The sequence below is a fragment of the Marmota flaviventris genome, chromosome 2 (assembly GCF_047511675.1).
Source record: "Marmota flaviventris isolate mMarFla1 chromosome 2, mMarFla1.hap1, whole genome shotgun sequence".
In the NCBI taxonomy this organism is placed as follows: domain Eukaryota; kingdom Metazoa; phylum Chordata; class Mammalia; order Rodentia; family Sciuridae; genus Marmota; species Marmota flaviventris.
The window spans coordinates 31368292-31386870 of NC_092499.1; the positions used below are offsets into that span (position 1 = coordinate 31368292).

General features: G+C 37.9%; 1 protein-coding gene across 9 annotated transcripts in view; it reads right to left on the bottom strand.

Moving 5' to 3' along the window:
• Positions 1-18579, bottom strand: part of Sipa1l1 (signal induced proliferation associated 1 like 1) — a 364872-nt gene that overhangs the window by 132460 nt on the left and 213833 nt on the right. For 8 of the 9 annotated variants that reach the window (XM_071607707.1, XM_071607706.1, XM_071607705.1 and 5 more), the window contains one exon: positions 3251-5050. In XM_071607707.1, the coding sequence (XP_071463808.1) occupies positions 3251-4748 (1498 nt within the window). In that variant the 5' untranslated portion in view covers positions 4749-5050. Of the gene's footprint in view, positions 1-3250; positions 5051-5647; positions 5708-18579 lie in introns of those variants that run through there. The other variant, XM_071607704.1, reaches the window with a different exon arrangement.

Consider the following 18579-nt stretch of genomic DNA (forward strand, 5'->3'; position numbering starts at 1 on the left):
GTGAGGAGATCTACAAAAAGCACAAAGTAATAACATTATAAACATTGGCTCTATTACTACTGTTGTTTCATCCTGTGTGAGTCTTGGTATGACCACACACACTAGCAAAAATGGCCATCAGTGCCATATTGCTAACTTTTGTAAGTCCAAACCATGAGTTTCTTCTACTGGTCCAGTACTTTTCCAGCAATAGATCTGGCTAATATGTTGGAGTCAAATTACTCTACAGTTTAAATCTGTAAAATAATAATCTTATATTAAAGGAACTGCAGCTTCATCAGGTGAATATGATCATCACGTTTTACACACAATGTTGCTATAATGTTATTAGTAATAAATTTTTCCCTTGAGATTTAGCTACAATGAAGTCAGGAATGCACTGAACAGCAGAATGGAAACTGGAGATGAAGAGAGTGAGGTGACAGCTGGGTCAGGAATGCTACACTGTGGCACTGGAGGGTAAAGCCCATCTGACACTGCTGTACTCCTTCAAAAAGAAGAGTTGATTTAAGGTCCTAATCAGGGGAAATGGGTTAGGGCATTAATTTCAGTGAATCAAAGTTGTATAATAAAAATTGTGGGAGCATTTTATTTCTTTATATTTTATATTGTAAGAAAAAGTGCAGACAACATATAAACTTGTAACATAATTATACTATAAGGAATTAATTTCTGCTTTGTAGGGCATTATTCAGTCATCATTTGTGGTATATGACAATATTATGACAAATGATCAAGTGGTAGTTTCTAAGTCATGTGGCCCAAGTACAGCTATTAGAGCAGCTGCTCTCTGTGACTGGCCTCCTCTGGACCATCCTCCTGGATTAACCACTGGTCACTGCTCCTCCAACACCATGCTTATGAATGTCCACTGGCATATGTGGGCCATCTCTAGTGCCACACACATTTTATGCTCCCAACAGCTGGACTTCATGCTGACACAGTCAGATATATCTTCCTAAACCTGACGATGGCAGTTGACTTATTATTTTAATTATGAAATTTAATTATTATGAAAGTTGATGAAATATGAGTATAAAAGATAAATACTGCTTTTATGAAAGCTAAGTTGAAGACTTTGGGAAGGCTTACTATAGGCAAGTCACTAAAAAAAAAGCCATTGGATTGGATGTGGGCAAGATAGCTACAAAAAAATAAAATAAGAAAAAAATTATGAAAAAGACTCTGTCCTGAGATTGATCTACTGGTATCTCTGTTTTTGCTCTTGTGGTTTATACTAGGTAAGAGATAAGCAACTGCTGAATTAATGGTTTATAAAATTATGAGTTGTTATGAGTAAGCAGGATTGCTCTGAACTCTAGTGTTCAAATTTTTATTCTATACTTTTGAAAGATAAAGTGTCTTAAGTAAGATTCCCTCCTTCCCTTCATTCTAACATAGTAGAGATCAAAGAATAGTGATTAAGAATACAACTATGCTCAAAGAGAACAAACGTGGAATCCTGGCTCCAATATTTATTAGTTCCATGACAGCATTATCACTTAGGCCCCAGTTTTTTGATCTGGAAAATGGGATTAACAATAGTATCTACCTCATGGACATCAAGAGATTGAAATGAAAAAGTGTGTATCATATCAAATGCTTAGCATAGTGTCTGGGACATAAATTATCAAAAATGTTTATTATTATTATTATATTAGCTAGTAGGAAAAAAAGTGCCCACTACTATATAAATAAGATAAAACTAATACATTCTCTCTCATGTTCATCACAATGTCAATATCAGTTACACTGAAGGCAAGATGGCTCCTCAAAACCATCAGAACAGCTCAGAGATACTTGTAAAAAGTGTCTCAGGCATAGTAAAGCAGGAGTCATCAGCTAGAGGCAATTTTACCTGGATGTCACAGCTGCAGGGATGGAAGAAATCTGTTGGCATGCTGCTAAAATCCTATAAGGCACAGGGTATCCCTCACCCCAAAAGAGAACCTCTGGTCCCAAATGGCAAGAGGGCAAGTTTGATTAATCCTGCCCTCTAAGAGTGAAAGAAACACATAGTTTCTAAATCTTAACTCCAAAAAATTATTCTGAGAAAATAAATATAGTTTGAAAGTAAAACTGAGATTTTCATTATAACTGATTCCAGGATCCACAACATAGATAGTTAGTAATGAGACAAGGTTTTTTTCCTGTCAATAAACCTTCCTGAATAGGGTCCATCAGGTCAACAATCTTCAGATAAATTTTACTCCAAAATCATAAAGTTATTTTAAGACTCAGATGGAAAAAAAAAAAAAGATTTTCATTCAGAAAAATAAACCTAAATAACACTCAAAACCCCAAAACCCCAGAACAGGAGGTGGGAAGTAACAAGTGTGCAGATAGCAGCCTCTTACCACAGGTCTCCTCACCTGACTGCAGAGACTGCATAGCCAGCTAGTGGACACAGGTGTGTATCATTCCTTGGGGATCACCTGTTCATGGTCTGGGGACCTGGATGACAGAAACTTATCCCTCAATTTTAATGAAATTCAACAAATTCTATTAGAAAGCTCTTAAGGAATTACACTGTTCTTCAACAAATCAGAGTTCCATTCTTAGAAGTAGGAGGTAAGACTATGTAAAGTATAATCTCAAATATGTATGTGTGTGTATATATATACATGTGTGTGTGTGTGTGTGTGTGTATCTTTTTACATACTTCCCCCAAGAAAAGGACAAGAAAGGAATTTAACTTGATTCATGTCTCTGAACTTATAGGCTCTGTGGCTTTTGTCAAATAATCTAATCCTTCATCACTAAAGTTCCTCTAGATAAGAATATATTAAAATTCCCATTTACAAATACAAACATTGAGGCAGCAAAGAAACAATTCTATACTAACTGCAAAAGTGCTAAAAAATGAAAGGGAGCAGTAAGATTGTTTTTGCAATCCCTAAAGAAAAAAAGCGGTATTTAAAATGTTTTCAACTTTACACATTTATCCCCAAAGGTGACATAACAAAGTCTTCTACACAACAAAGACTGTAATTTTATTCATTAAGTCAAATGTTTTAATTTAAAAATTAATATTTAATATATAAGATCTTTATATACCAAAAGGAAAAAATAACTCAAAAAATGCAAAAAAAATTGCAATGAGCTATTTAAATATTTTACCATTGAGAAAGATACGAATTCATGCAAATCTTATGTCACACTGCTAAAATATTTAATATGTAATACTTTTATTTCCAGAGAGGACAACAAAAGAAAATTTAAAAATAAACAAAAAAGGATCTCTACTCACCCTTCTGGTAGAAAAATTTCCTATAATAGTATGCGCCAAGATCCACATGTTCCACGATGTATCTTTTCACTCTGTCTAGATGCAACACCAAATTTTCCTTGGGCACTTCAAGTACTGCCACTCCCGCATTTGTGCAATGGGAGGTAAGGGTAGACTCAAAGGAGGCACTTTCACACCCACTAAAGGAGCCAGAATTTGATTTGGACAGGCTGATTTTCCTTTCACCTTCTCCACCTATCTCATTCCGAAAATACGGACAGCTCATTACAAGTTCATTGCTTTTATCATCTCCCTGGTCCATGCTGAGGCTTCCTTTGGAGTTCAGGTCCTCTGTGCTGCCCATTGGGGAGCTGAAACTGGCTGAATGGGACAAAGGTCCAGAGACCAAGGATGCCACGGCAGCTGCCGAAGCTCCCGTGGTAGTATTCCTCCTTTTAATAACATTGTGCCTGTTCATAATTGCCTCATTCAAATCAAATAATATACTCTGGACATCATAGTGGGCAAAACACTTTGGACATGTCCAGGGCCTGACAGAATCTTCTGATCGGTTGTCTTCTAGGTCTGACGATTTCCCAAGTTCTTCACCTTTGGCATTGCGTAATTTGCGAAAAATGGATGAGTCTCCGGTTTCAGACTTGGAACGTCGCTTGAGTGGTTTTTCCCTATCCTTAAAAAGCCTGAGGTTCTCTCTCTGTGAGATGGGCCCATCGATAACATCCAAAGAGAAACCGGAACCCTTGCTGCCACCAGCAACAATAAAGTCACTGAGCTTGGTTGGAGTTGGACCTCGATCAGATTTGTCATCTTTGTAGCCCTTTAGCAGATCAAAAAAGCTTTCTCCAGATGTTCCCTGCTTATCAATTGAAGATGTGCTACCATATTCCCTGTGCAGAGATGGCCCAGTCTTGTACGTGGGTGAGATACATTCATCAAAGCTATCCACATCGAGTTCACTTATGGTGATATCACTGTTGCTCCGCTGCCGTATTCTGCGGAGAGCTTTCCTAGGGGAGCTGGGATAGGCTTCAGGCATAAGAAATCTGGAGTCCATGTTCTCCGATGGTCTGGTCTTGTTTTTCAGGGTGTTCTGTATGCTCTTCAGCATGGCTGAGTCATTGGAACTGAGGCTAACAGAACTTCCCTGACTCACAGGACTGCTTTTGGAGGACATGCTCTCAAGGCAACTTGAGGTTTCTATTTCCTGGCTCGAACGGCTAGATTCTTTTATGTTTTCCTTTCTTGGAGGCCAATCGGCAATCCTTGCCCTAACCCCCATTTTGGGAACTCCGGGGGTTGAGGTTATATGGTGAGAACCTTCACTTCGAGGAGGCCCTACCGGGGCCATGACTGATGATCCTAAGCTGCCATTTTGGGACCGGAAACGGCGCATGTAGAAGTCATCAGTATGGACTTTGGGGGTGCCATCTGTGCCAACAACGGAGGTCCTGTCAGTGGCCACAGGCCTTTCTGTCTGTGACCGTTTCAAGCTGGTCATGATGTAAAAGCAAGGAGACTTAAATCCCTACAGAAAGGACCATCATATCTGTGTTTTAAATGTGCACTTCCCTTTTGGAGAACAGCTTCCAGAAAATACAAGGGTTGCATGAGATCTTAAGCTTTTTCATTTAAAAGGCCAAATGATCCTTTATTTTCAAATCACTGAAAATCCTGATCTTCAAAACATTGTAATCCACAACAGTTTCTTTCCTTCACTTTTATAGATGGCTTTCTTTCAGAAAAAACTGAATGGAACTTCTATTACTGGGATTCTGTGATTGCCATGATTCCATACTTTCTCTGAAAAAGAGAAAGACAATTTGAATAAGCATTTCATAAACACATTTTAAAATAAAAATGCAATTTCCAAAATTGTGGTTCAGAGTTCCATGATCCATATTTTTAGTAAATCAGATTTGCAGGAAAGAAGAGAGTATAAGGTCATTTAATATAATCCATTATTTAAATTGAAATATATTTAATATATTTAAATAGCTTAATATACTATTTCATAAAACTGGAGATGGAGATGACAACATGTTCTGGGGCATCATAGTACCCCAAGTACAGACTTTTGCCCCCAATGACCTGTAATAATGTACAGCATCATGAGCCACTGTACTGACCAGAAGTTTGAGACCTAACCAACCAAATCAGATAATTAGAGCAATGCAAAGTCAGTTTTTAACAAAACTAAAACTGAAAAATCATTTTATTGAGTATGCTATAATGCACACTTTTAAACTCCTTCCATATTTCAAAATCAATACTTGTTTCCTTACAAAGGCTTAACATAGTTGGCAAGAGCAAATACAGCAGAGAGAAAATAAACGAGTTTTCCAGGAGCCATTATATCCATTAGCATTCTTCTGTATTTTCCCCTACTTTATTACTTACCCAGATGAGTGAGGAATATTGCAGAATGAAACCAGCATTCACTGTGACCTCTTCCCAAGCTCTCCTTAGTTTCATCTACTCTTAAAGCTGGAAGTATCACACTAATTAACAAAATGCCTGCATTTCCTTCAATAGTACAATCTAATCCACCCCATCAGCACTAATTTATGACGACGGCAGAAACAAAATGCTGCTCTGGGCAGCCTTCTCCAAATCCCCCAACAGATTTCAGAGAACTGTCAGCATCCTTCCAGGTGACGGGCAGGAAAACGAACTTCCTCATGAACACGTCAGGCAGGAGGCACAGATTCTGACTACAAAATCCTGCATGGTTGCGTACATCCTGAAAAGAAAGGCAGAGAATCCTTTTCCAAGACTCCACAAATTACACAAGAGGTGGCCTTTAAATTCTTGCCAGATACATGTTTGGAAAGATGCTGCTGAACCAGCACTGAGCTGACAGGGCGGCATTGTCTACAAATCACACTCTGACACAGAGGAGGACCCCCGCTCACTGCATGCTGCACTCAACAGTAACAAGCACTTACTTCCACGATAATTAAGCATCTCGCTAGTCGGCTTCCTGCCTCCAAGGCGGCCGCTTTCATTTCTCCTGCAGCACACAGCATCATTTTAGAAGACTCGTTGCTATTTAAAGCTGGAACATTTAGGAGTGTTTCAAAAAATGCATGCTGCCTGCAGAATGCAGAGCTTGCGCAGGCTGGGTCTGGGCAGCCGGTCAGATAAATGCCCATTGTTTTCACTCACACTCCTCTTCCCCACCTCTTATGAAAAGGATAATGGTTTTGTACTGCTACGTAATTAAACCTGGCCTTGGGCTTTCTACCTGTCTACAGATGAGATCTGTTATGATTTCCTTTACATTCCAGAACTTTACATACTCCTCTTTCAACTGCAAGCCTTTAAGTGTAATAATGTGCTAACTGTTGCTTCCCTCAGCATATGTGGTCACAGCTAAGGCTCAAGAATTGTTCCTCACAAAATGAAAAGAAAAACAACCAATAAGGCCAAAAGGCACACACCTGTCCATCTCAAAACAGCCTGATTATTTCAATAAAGTAGCTTCCAAAAAAAAAAAAAAAAAGAATCTGCTAGCATGAGGAATAAGTCTAAGTAGATTCCTATAAAAGTCAGATTCTTTCAGCATTTCTTACAATCTTACAGAAATCCTCTTCCATTCCCAGTATATTCCTCAAGAAGTCAACACACCAAGCCCATCATGATCAAAACTCATTCCTGCCACATTTCATTTGTTCTAAAAAATGGCTTATGGCAGGACTGTTTTAGGAATTTAACAATTTAGTTAAATTCATTGTAGGAAGAAACAAAAAGCCGCACTAAAACACAATACATAAAATTCACTTGAAAATGTTCCATCTTCATTATCAATATTTTCTTTGCCAAACTGTCTGATTCACTTTTGATATCTTAATGAATTCTTAAAATCTAATTTATTTATTTTTGGGGTACCAGGGATTAAACCCAGGGGCACTCATCATTGAGCCACATTCCCAGCCCTTTTGTCCTCCCCTAACTTGTTTTGGTTTTCAAGACAGGATCTCACTAAGTTGCTCAGGGCCTCATAAATTGCTAAGGCTGGCTTTGAATTTGCAATCCTCCTGCTTCAGCAGGAGGCATACACCACTGTGCCTGGCCTAAAATCTTAATTTTAAATATAAAATTTTCTTAACAATTTAGAAGAAATATCAAGAGTCACATTACATCTTAAAAATGTCTTATGACATCTTAATGTCTACCTACCCTCATTTTAAAATATAGATGAACACACACGGAAAGGCACAGTTTAATTAAGCTTGTAAAAACTGAAGAGGTTTGAAACAGGCAACTAAGTTAAATAACAGATTTTTTTCAGTCATGAGAACCTTCTTTCCTGTATTTAGTGCCCCTCCCTCTTCCTTCCTCTTCCTATCCTTATTTATAGTGTCCAACCCCTTTGAGGTGCAACATAAACTTTGGGCACTGACTAGAATATATAGAAAAATATATGCTTTTCATTATTACCAAATGAAAATTAAAATGTCTGCCCAGTGTGTCATATTATGATATAGATGTACAACATCTTAAAACCTATACCTTAGAGTTGACGGGAATAGCAAGCATATGTTGACAATTATTAGCAAGTCTCCTAAATATCAGCAAACCTGCCTCAGCATCATTAAATATGGTTTAAAAAAAAAGGCAAGAAAACCAAACAGAAGAGCAATATTAACTTACAGCATGTCACCTCCATCTGTTAAAAGAGCAAGCTATATAAAAATTTCCCTATTACGTTTAATTTCACAGCTCTAGATATTACTTAAGTCCATGATGAATCCATTTAACTAAAACACTAATCTCATCTAGAGGAACCACAGTTCAAGTCAATAAGTTTGATTCTACCAGTTGAACATCTTTTCATCACTCAGAGTCTATCCCAACCTAACTCTCCACCCTTTTCTGATAGTGCCATTCTTCTAGAAGTGCTTCCTCCTCTCTTCTAAATCATTCCCCAAATCTGATATTCTCTTTTGAGCATGGGCCACACATCTGGTGCTAGGACTATTTGAGGAAGCAGTCCTTCCCTTCAAGGGAAGCTCAGATGACTAGAAGCTGTTCAACAATAAGAAATAGTGCTGGTGGGGTTCAGTGCACCACAGCAGGTCAGCCACTCAGAATATCAAAGTTCCAACAGACTGAATGTGCACTTTCAGGGACCTCTTTACTGCTTATGGCAGCCACTGTCAGTGGATGCAATGGTATATCCCAATAATCTTGACTCAGGAGGCCTGAGACAGGAGGATCACAAGTTCAAGACCAATCTTGGCAACTTAGTAAGGCTCTGTCTCCAAATGAACAATTAAAAAAAGAAAAAAAAAAAAGGGCTGGGGTTGTAGCTCAGTATATAGCACTAGGTTCAATCCCCAGTACCACCAGAGAACAACAATAACAACAAAACAGCCCTGTCAGGCATTTGCTCTTGACCCCTCCCTGAAACTGCCTTCACTTGGCCTCTGTGATAAGACCTCTTGTGCTCTTGTCTCTCTCCTTTCCCCCCACTATTCATTATCATTGGTGGATTCCATATAAATGCAAGGATATCAGGTTATATCGTTGGTTTACTTCTTTTACCATTTTTCATATTTTTGGAAGGGGATTCAAAGGCATTATTATTAAGATGCATATAAACACTGAGTGCATTATTAGGATTAGATAATAGGCGTGGGTGCAGTGGAATTCAAATTTTTCCTATGGACATCTGGGTGCTAACTTAGTTGGATCCTAGTTGTTTGAATAAGCAAACAAAGATAGAACAATGAAATTTCTGGGAGTGGGGGCAGATGTCTGCTTGGTTATCATACCAGATAGAATATAACGTGCAGCTTTAAATGCCACCTCTGTGCTACTGCCATCAAATCTCTTCTCATGACTCTACCCCCTAAACTCCAGATAAAAGCCACACAAGTGCTTATTTAATACCATCCTTATGTATCTATTTCTTATAATTAGTTAACAAATGACCAAGCAGAAAAAAGGGAAAATAAAATGGTTGTTTTTTGTTTTGTTTTTTTTTTTCAAAAAATAAATGACTGTTAAAGGAGTGGTAAAGGAGTGAAGGCCATAAATAATTCAAGGAACTGAATGAAAGTCACGACATAGGAAACTTACTTTATGTCAAGAGCATAATGAACAATTTAAAGGTTAGTATGAAGATGTAGGAAAGGGCTGAGGGAAACACTACAGTTCCTGTCCTGAAATAATCACAATGCAGTGTGGCAGTCTTTAAAGAGGCAGTGTTTTATCAACTGCTATACTTCCACATCCAAAATGGGTTGCTGTATGTTTCTGGTATAGTTTCTAAAACAGACCCAGCTCACAACAGAAGGAAATTTGCCAGTACAAAATTATTCAAATGGTCTAATAACCCAGAGTTATTACTACTGAATTATGAAAATTTCCATGTAAACAGTTTTGAATTGTGCACACAGATTTAGATTGCTTGTCAATATTGTTACTTCAGAATGTAACAGGACACTGTATTTTAAAACAAATATAACTTCCTGGTTCCTGAGTATTAGATTAGCTAAGAAAATCCAATAAGGCAAAACTCTCTCCTTCACATTCCTTTCTTGGCTTTCCTCAGTTTCACTCACATTCCACAGAAGTAGCATCTCAGACGGAAGGAACTTCTCTTCCAAGTGAGCCAGAAACATGTACAAATATCTCAGTGCAGTGCCATGGGTAATTTAAAATTTATGAATCAGCACATAACTTTTAGACTAGAATTTCCCCCTTCTTTCCATTCTCTCCTTTCAACAAAAAGCAGAAAAATGTGGGGAAAACAGAATTGATAAATCTAGTTCTGCTCTCCAAATGTTCACTATCTGAAAAAAGACAACACATGGAGACAAAGTGGATTTTAAAAACTTGTGCTGATGAACATTTTTTCATATATTTGTTGATTGATTGTATATCCTCTTCTGAGAAATGTCTGTTCAGGTCCTTGGCCCATTTATTGATCGTTTTTTTGTTTGTTTGTTTTGTTTTTTTGGTATTTAGCTTTCTGAGCTCTTTATATACCCTAGAGGTTAGTCTCTATCTGATGTAGCAATTAGATATCTAAGATATCATCTCACTTCAGTCAGAATGACAGCTATTAAGAATACAAACAACAATAAGTATTGGCGAGGATGTGGGGGAAAGGTACACTCATACATTGCTGGTGGGGCTGCAAATTGGTGCAGCTAATATGGAAAGCAGTGTGGAGACTCCTTGGAAAACTGGGAATGGAACCACCATTTGACCCAGCTATCCCTCTCCTCAGTCTATACCCAAAGGACTTAAAAACAGCCTACTACAGGGACACAGCCACATCAATGTTTACAGCAGCACAATTCACAACAGCTAAACTGTGGAACCAACCTAGATGCTCTTCAGTAGATGAATGGATTAAAAAAAATGTGGCATATATATACAATGGAATATTACTCAGCAATAAAAGAGAATAAAATCATGGCATTTGCAGGTAAATGGATGGCATTGGAGAAGATAATGCTCAGTGAAGTTAGCCAATCCCCCCAAAACAAATGCCAAATGTTTTCTCTGATATAAGGTAACTGACTCATAGTCCGGTAGGGAGGAGGAGCATGAGAGGAATAGAACTCTAGACAGGGCAGAGGGGTGGGAGAGGAAGGGAGGGGGCATGGGGTTAGCTAGGATGATGGAATGTGATGGACATCATTATCCAAAGTACATGTATGAAGACATGAACTGGTGTGAACATACTTTATATACAGAGATATGAAAAACTGTGCTCTATATGTGTAATAAGAATTGTAATGCATTCTGTTGTCATTTATTTTAAAAAATCAATTTAAAAAAAGGAAGATAAAAAAAAGTAAAAACTAAAAACATGCTGAAATTAACAAAGTGAATATAGAAGTTGTGGGTACAAAACATACTACAGAAAAAGTTACAATTGAATTTAGAGATAAATTTTTTTAAATGTGTCTGTTTGGCCAGAGGACACACTTGCCTCCCAAATAAAAACATTCAATGAAAGAAGTTACACGTTAAAAGCTTAAAGATACTTTGCATAACTGAGGGTGAAGGAAAGAAGATAAAAATTTGGCAGAAAACTTGATGGCAGAAGAGGGATAACAAAATAAAGAAGGTATTGAGCAAATTGCATGTGGAATTATTAGTAAAACGATTTAACAGCTGGGAAAATAAAGAATAGAAAGACATATGACTGGCTACCTCTTACATTTAAATATGTCTAAACTTACACAATAAGCAGCTGATCAAATACCAAACAGGTTTGGGGAGCTTCAAGTAGGAAGATATAAAGTGGGAGTAAAAGGTAAGGGGTAAAATAAAAAGGTAAATGTGAATCAGAATTGCTAGAGGAAAACTCTAAGTGTTTGAGGTACAATAAATTAAACATTGGGAAGAAAAGAATCAGGGCTTACCAACTTGTCAAGAACATTCAAAGTTTCACATCTGGCAACAGGTAATCAAGAGATCAGATCAGGCCAGTGAAGCAAATGAGTGTTCTTAATGTACTAATTTGTACTTTAACAGTCACTTAAAATACATTTTAAAAACTTGCCAATACTGCAAACTTCGAAGTAGTATTGAACAGCTGATAGTCAAATATGACCTAGCACTAAACAACTTATTACCAAGTACAATCTAGGAAAAAGCAAATGTAAAACATAGACACCAGGAGGACAAACCAATAAACAACAGAATCAGCATACAGGAGAACACACTTGTCAAATCTTCCCAAATTTTGCTCAGATTATTGAAATTATTTATCCACAAAAAGAGGGATTAATTAAGGATTTAAAAACAGGAAATAATTATCACTTTCTTAGCACATAGTAATACATGTTAGTAGATGAAAACCTTTCTTCACCACTAATTGTATTAAATAACAAGATTTCTTAACTAATTTGACCCTGGACTCACTTTGTTTAAAAAAAAAAAATAGAATATCTTTATAACTGTGCATCTGTTGGCCTCCTAATTAAGAACAAGAAGACCCATGTTTCAAAAGAATGCAGGATAAAAACAAAAGTTTCTTTACACATTATAAATTTAGCTATGTTTTTTTAAATGTTAAGTATATGTGTGTATATGTATATGTAAACACACACACACACACGGGCAAAGAAAATTCACCAAAGGATTTTCAATGTTTGTCTTTAGATAGCTGGATTATGAGTAATTTCTGCTTTTCCCCCCTTTTGTCTATATATTTTTATTTTCTAAAATGAAAATGTATTACCTTTATAATCAAAAACAAGACTAAGAGAATAAAAACATCATTTTGTTGCTTAAAACAAAATATGATCTGAGAATGCGGTTATGATTAACACACCCTTGAACAATAATTATAAAATATTGTATTGTCAAACCTCCCATCATTCAAGTCACCAAATAAGTAAAAATTTAACAGATGTCAGGTACTTTCAGTGAGATGTTTTTGTGCTAAATCCTCAAATTAAAATAAAATCAAAGAGGGCTATACAGAGAGGACTAAAGATGGTAAGATTAGCAGTATTAATAGCAATTGAATAGTGACTTCATAAAGACGATTAACACAATCACCATCTTTCCTCATTTACAGATGCTTTCCTTGCATGCAACAGTGATGTAACCATCAACCTCATTTTGCCCACTCTGAGGCTATGGGAACCTGGGAAAACCAGGTGATGTTGTCTAAACAAGGCACAGGTGCCCTTAAGGTTCACTTTCACATGTACATTCTGTCCTTTTCATGATGCTGCTTCTGCAGAAATGAAGGCTAAGTCTGAAAAACATCAGTATTTGGACTCTTGGATCAACTTTCCAGAGGCTCTTACTAAAGGGCCACCAGATACTGGCAGCTCAAGGACCTGGACCTGCAAGTGTACGCTGGGGAGGAAAGGGCTGGGGCGCTTCCTTCTCAGGGGGCAGAAGAGAAAGTGATGGTCTGAAGTGAATGAACTCAAATTTATAATAGAGAAGTCATGAAAATTGTCACTGATCCACATTTAATAAACTCTGTAAAAACCACAGTGGAGAATCAGCATTGCTAAGGTGGCTTTTCGGGCTGCCCACATGGGCTATTTGAGCAGCCAGCCATAGGGAGGGTGCATTCCCACTGTCAAATCCCTGTAATAAAACTGAGAAGAGAGGCATGCAGGAAACCAGAGGGCTAAGTAAGGTGGAATGCTACAAATGACTTTATTAAGGACATCATGGTTTCCTCATTTGGATATTTATGAATTTTAAAAAGCATTCTTGGAAAAAGCACATTAAATTCAGCTTAGGGAAAGAGTAGGAAGTGGAATCAGTAAGAACAATGGGTAAACATCAAGTTGCTTCCATGCACAACTCTAATATCCAAGTCACCACCAACCATTACAAGGAAAGCAACTTCATTTCACTTAGCAGACTTTAAAATACCACCCAACGAACCAAGAAATTAAAAGGAAAAAAAAATGAAAATAGAAAATCACTCCACACTGTTCTTGCATTTCCTTAAACACAGACTGCAGGTGGTTGGTGTGTCTACTTCATAGAACCCTTAATTCTAAGCATACATCTGCCTGTGAGCTCAAGAGAGCAGGATTTTGTCACTTGTTTCATTCTCTGACAGTCTCAGTCAATCCCCACTAGCACCCTAGGAGGTCAATGTCACCATTTAATGGATGAATAAGCAGCTCAAAGAAGTAAATGACATGACTAGAGTCATAAACCCGACAGACTTGGATGCCACAAAGTGCTCACTAGGTAGTGGGTTCTCTCAATATTACAGGGCTGGCAGTTAAAGAATTTGTGGCAGAAAACTACTTTGAAAATACATTATAGAAAAGGCCCCCCTTCTGAAGTCTAACCCAGGCACAAATCTCTCTATACCTAGAGGAAACACATCCAGTGAGTGAAAAAATATTAAATGATAACTAATTTTAAAAGTGTTCCAGTGGTCATTCATTCTGGGAACCTTTAGAGGCTCCTCAACAGCCAAATGATTATGGTCTGACTTGGGCCTGGAATCCAAGACTAACTGGAACCTGCCTCCAAACTCCCTGCTTCTTACCCCAACAGAAGGAAGCAGGTATGCACTGATTCCCTAAGGATCTCCCAGACCACTGGGCCTGAACTGAGAATCCAACATTCAGAACTCATGACTCAGAATCCATGACTCCCCATATGCAGCAAAACCCCACATGTGAAGCCAAATTTCCTCCCAATCAGCTCAGCCAGTCAGTTACACCATGCTGCCCTTCCAGAATCTGCTTTTCAGTAATCTGCTGCCACTGACCATTATTGTGACAGGCACCAACAACACCCAGACCTTCCCCGTAGCACACTACACAAAGACACTTACTGAAGTTTCCACAGGAACATGCAGCTCAGAAGAGAACAGGCCGTGAATGACTCTATGGTCTGGTCCCAAGACCAGTTCCTTGCACCAAGGCAACCTCCTTTCTAAAAATGCCTCCCCTTCTGTTCCATGCTGAAATCCCATGACTAACTCTACATGACTGGGTCTTTTCTCTCCAAACTTTTGGTGTATGGGGTAGACATTTGTCCTGTCCTTATCCCCAAAGCACCCAAGATCAGAATCTGTGAAATATATTTATTAGAAATAAAAGTCACAGGCTCTCAGCTAAAATGGAATAGAAAGCAATTTATAAGGGGCTAGAGGTGCAGCTCAGTGATACAGCACATGTTCAATATGAGCAAGAGCCTGGCTTCAATCCCCAGCAGCAAACAAACAAAATAAAATAGACTAGAAAATAACCACTAAATTAACAGCATCTATACCACAATAAACATATAATTGTGGTTACATCATAAATGTATGTGTTCAAGAGACACACCAAAACTAGGCCCACAACATCATAATTTAATATGGATTTCAGTTTCATCTTTTCCCCTTAAAGAGCTTCCACAACAGTAGTGAGTGAAAATTAATGGCAGCTTGACCATCTTCCCCCAATCCCTTTGGTATCTAAAAGCATGAAAAGTGGGCATACAAACAAACAAGTCTCTTAAAAGACCAAGAAGAGAGGACTGAATAAGACACTGTCACAATGAAATTATCAAAAGCAAATTAACACACAATAAATTTTAAAATCCTAATGAAGCAAATAAACACACTGACATAGGACAAGCGAAGGTACTGTGGCTAATATAGCATAGATGAGAGAGGTAACAGAACCAGAACCAGAACCTAAAAACAATTCCCATCAAATCAATGATGGTCAAAGTAATTTTTATCTCTTACCCTCAAATAATTTTTTCTCTCATACAAAAGTCTCTCCTTTGCGGTCCCCCTTTTTGAAGTTGTCTTAAAATGATATATACACTTATTAAAATTTTTAAAATGGAAATAAGACAAAGTGAAAATTATATAACTTCTTCAAAGTGACCCAATCCCAACCACATGACAGCTACTCCAAATAATTTGTGTATTCTTCTAGACTTTGGTGTGAGCTGGGTGCACAAACAAGAAGATAGGCACTGAGTGGTAAGAACAGAGAGAAGAGATCCAGCACAGAAATGCGCACTTGAAAAGAAAGATGAACGTGCTTACAGAACCATAAGGTAAAGGCAAGGGCTAGAGGATGAAGAGCCACACGAGAACAATGCACAGGAGAGTCAGGGTGCCTCTCCACCAAAGCTGATGAGAAACACCTGGTCAACACCTGTGTGTTAACCTGCTTAACAGTCGGATCTCTCCACACTCCACCACCATGCTCCCAGAACCTTGAGCTCTAGGTTCTCTCTCATGAGGCTTCAGGAGAAGCCAAGTTGGTGACTTCACTGGACATACCCAAAGCATTGTCTTCCCTCCTTCTTTTGTCTTATTCCTACCCATCCCTTTTTCTCCAGTTTAACTCTCACTCCCACTTTAAGACTTTAAGGAAGTAATTCACCTCGGATTCCCACCCTTTATTACCTTTGGGCATCCCTTGGGAGAACCACAGGGAACTTTATGGTGATTTAAAATCAGGATTACATCACTAAAAGCCCAAATTTCTACTTTAAAGAAATAATGATTTTGTATGTTATTAACTTCTAACACCATATCTGCTGCTAAGGAAAAGTGAGGGACTGTCTTCTTGATATTTTCTGGGAAAACTGCAGTTAAAACAAGTTTAGAAAAAGGGATTATTGGGCTGGGGTTACGGCTCAGTGGTAGAGCACTTGCTCAGCATGTGTGAAGGACTAGGTTCAATCCTCAGCACCACATAAAAATAAATAAAATAAAGATGTTGTGTCCATCTACAACTTAAAAGAAAACAGAAAAAAAAATGAATATGCTAGAGTAAGAAAAATTATTTAAAAGAACACAAGCACAAGAAAAGGCCTATCTTATGTTATAGCAATCATAGTAAGTTTCAAAGACATAAAAATCATAACAGCATTTTATATCTAGTAAGAAAATTTCTAAGTGCGTGCCCACTGTTAACTGATACAATTAAAAACACACATTTTTATACATGCCTGTAATACATGACCCAGGAGGCTAAGGTAAGAGGACTTCAAATTTGAGGCCAGCCTCAGCAACTAAACAAGACCCTCAGCAACTTAATGAGACCCTGCCTCAAGATGAAAAGGGCTAAAGTGCCCCGGGGTCAATCCCTGGTACAAAACAAACAACGCAAGACATTCTTATGTTGCTAGAGGCATCAGAAATTAGTAAAACCCTTTTGGGGAAAGAAAAAAAAAATCAGTGGGTAAGCCAGGAAAAAAAAATCATACTGTTGAGCTCTATAATCTGTCTTTCAACTTTTGGGAAGGTATGGCTATTCACAAGAAGGGGGGACTTTCCTCTGTACCAGATCTTGGTCATCCTTCTTTCTTCCTTTCAGGCTCTGGGAGCTCTCTGCTTTCCCTTTCCTTGGATAGTTATTAGCATCTACTCTTGCTTTTGAGGTCCCCAACACTCACTCTCCCACATTCTTGGTTCTCAAAACACAACCATACTGAATTTTGATTTTTCAATGTTTTCTGATGCACCAGTCATGGAACTTTAAGTACCTCAGGGTCAAAGTTTAGGATATAACAGCCCATGTAGGCTTAACCATAAATGTCAATCACATCTGAATAGGAAAGTAGGTGGTATAATAAATGCTAAGAAGTGATTTTACAAGCTAGAAGAAGAAAAATCTGTCACACAAAGATACTCACTGCAATATTCACTTAATGTTAGCTAATTTATGCTTTTATCAAAGTAAGGTATAACTTAAAGGCAAATAAGAAATATAAAGAGAAAGAAAATGTATTGCTTTACTTTATCTTTTCCATTTCCAAGAATAACCACGTTCAGTTCATAGCACTGTTTCTTCTGGTATTTTTATATTCCTAAACAGCATGCTCATGTTGCTACTTCTTAATTTAAATTATCTAGTGAAGTTCTGTTGTGCAAGATGAGAAATCAGAACGCTTCCATCAAGTATCTCTTCCACATCCTTGCCCCATTTTATGTACATATGTGTGAGTATGTATGCATATAGAATAGAGATTTTGTGTGTGTGTGTGCGCACACACAAGCACTGCGCACCACCCCCCTTCACATCTTCTCAATATTGTTTTCCACAGGATCAAAGCAGCAGGTTCCCAATTCCATTTCTCTTCCCTGAAGACCACTCCCTTAGAACTCCTTTCTCAGCTCAGTCCACCCAGCTGATCTCTAGGTCTACTGCACAGGCACTCCCAAGAACACCCACCAATTTCCATCCTGATAATTCCTTCCCTCCTTTCCTGGTAAAGCCACCCCATGTCTCCCAATTCTTGTTTCTTCCTCTTTTTTAGTTTACTCCCACATTGGGGAATATTTCAAATAATTCTTCCCTATTTCTATAGGCTCCATGATTACACTGGGTTAAGGAAGGGACCAAAATATAACTCCAACCAGTCCCATCCCTAAGTCCAATCTTCCTCATAACTGGGGGACTCCAATTCCAAAATTGTGTGGTGTCAACATTTCTTGGAACCTCTCCATAAACCTTTTCTGATATAGCTCACTCCACATTACAAAATTAGTTGCATCCCACTCTTCCCTACTGTCTAAAATGTGTTGGTAATTCTAATCTGTTTCTATTTCTTTTCCCCTTATTTGACCTTGAATACTGCATCTTCTTATATTCCTTGGACAATGTTGGCAAGGGACTTGAGGAGGGAAAGGAATAACTGCCTGTATCCTATCCAATGCAGTTTAGTTGTACACTGCAACAGTATCAGTTTAAGCAGAAAGCTTTAGTTGAGAAATGTGAAACATGCAAGCACAGAGATACCCAACATCCAGATTTAATAAGCGTTAATATTCTGACAAATTTGTTATGGATAATAAAGAAAGACATCTAAAATATTAATTTATCCAGGTTTCTGCAGAAAAACTTCAATCCTAA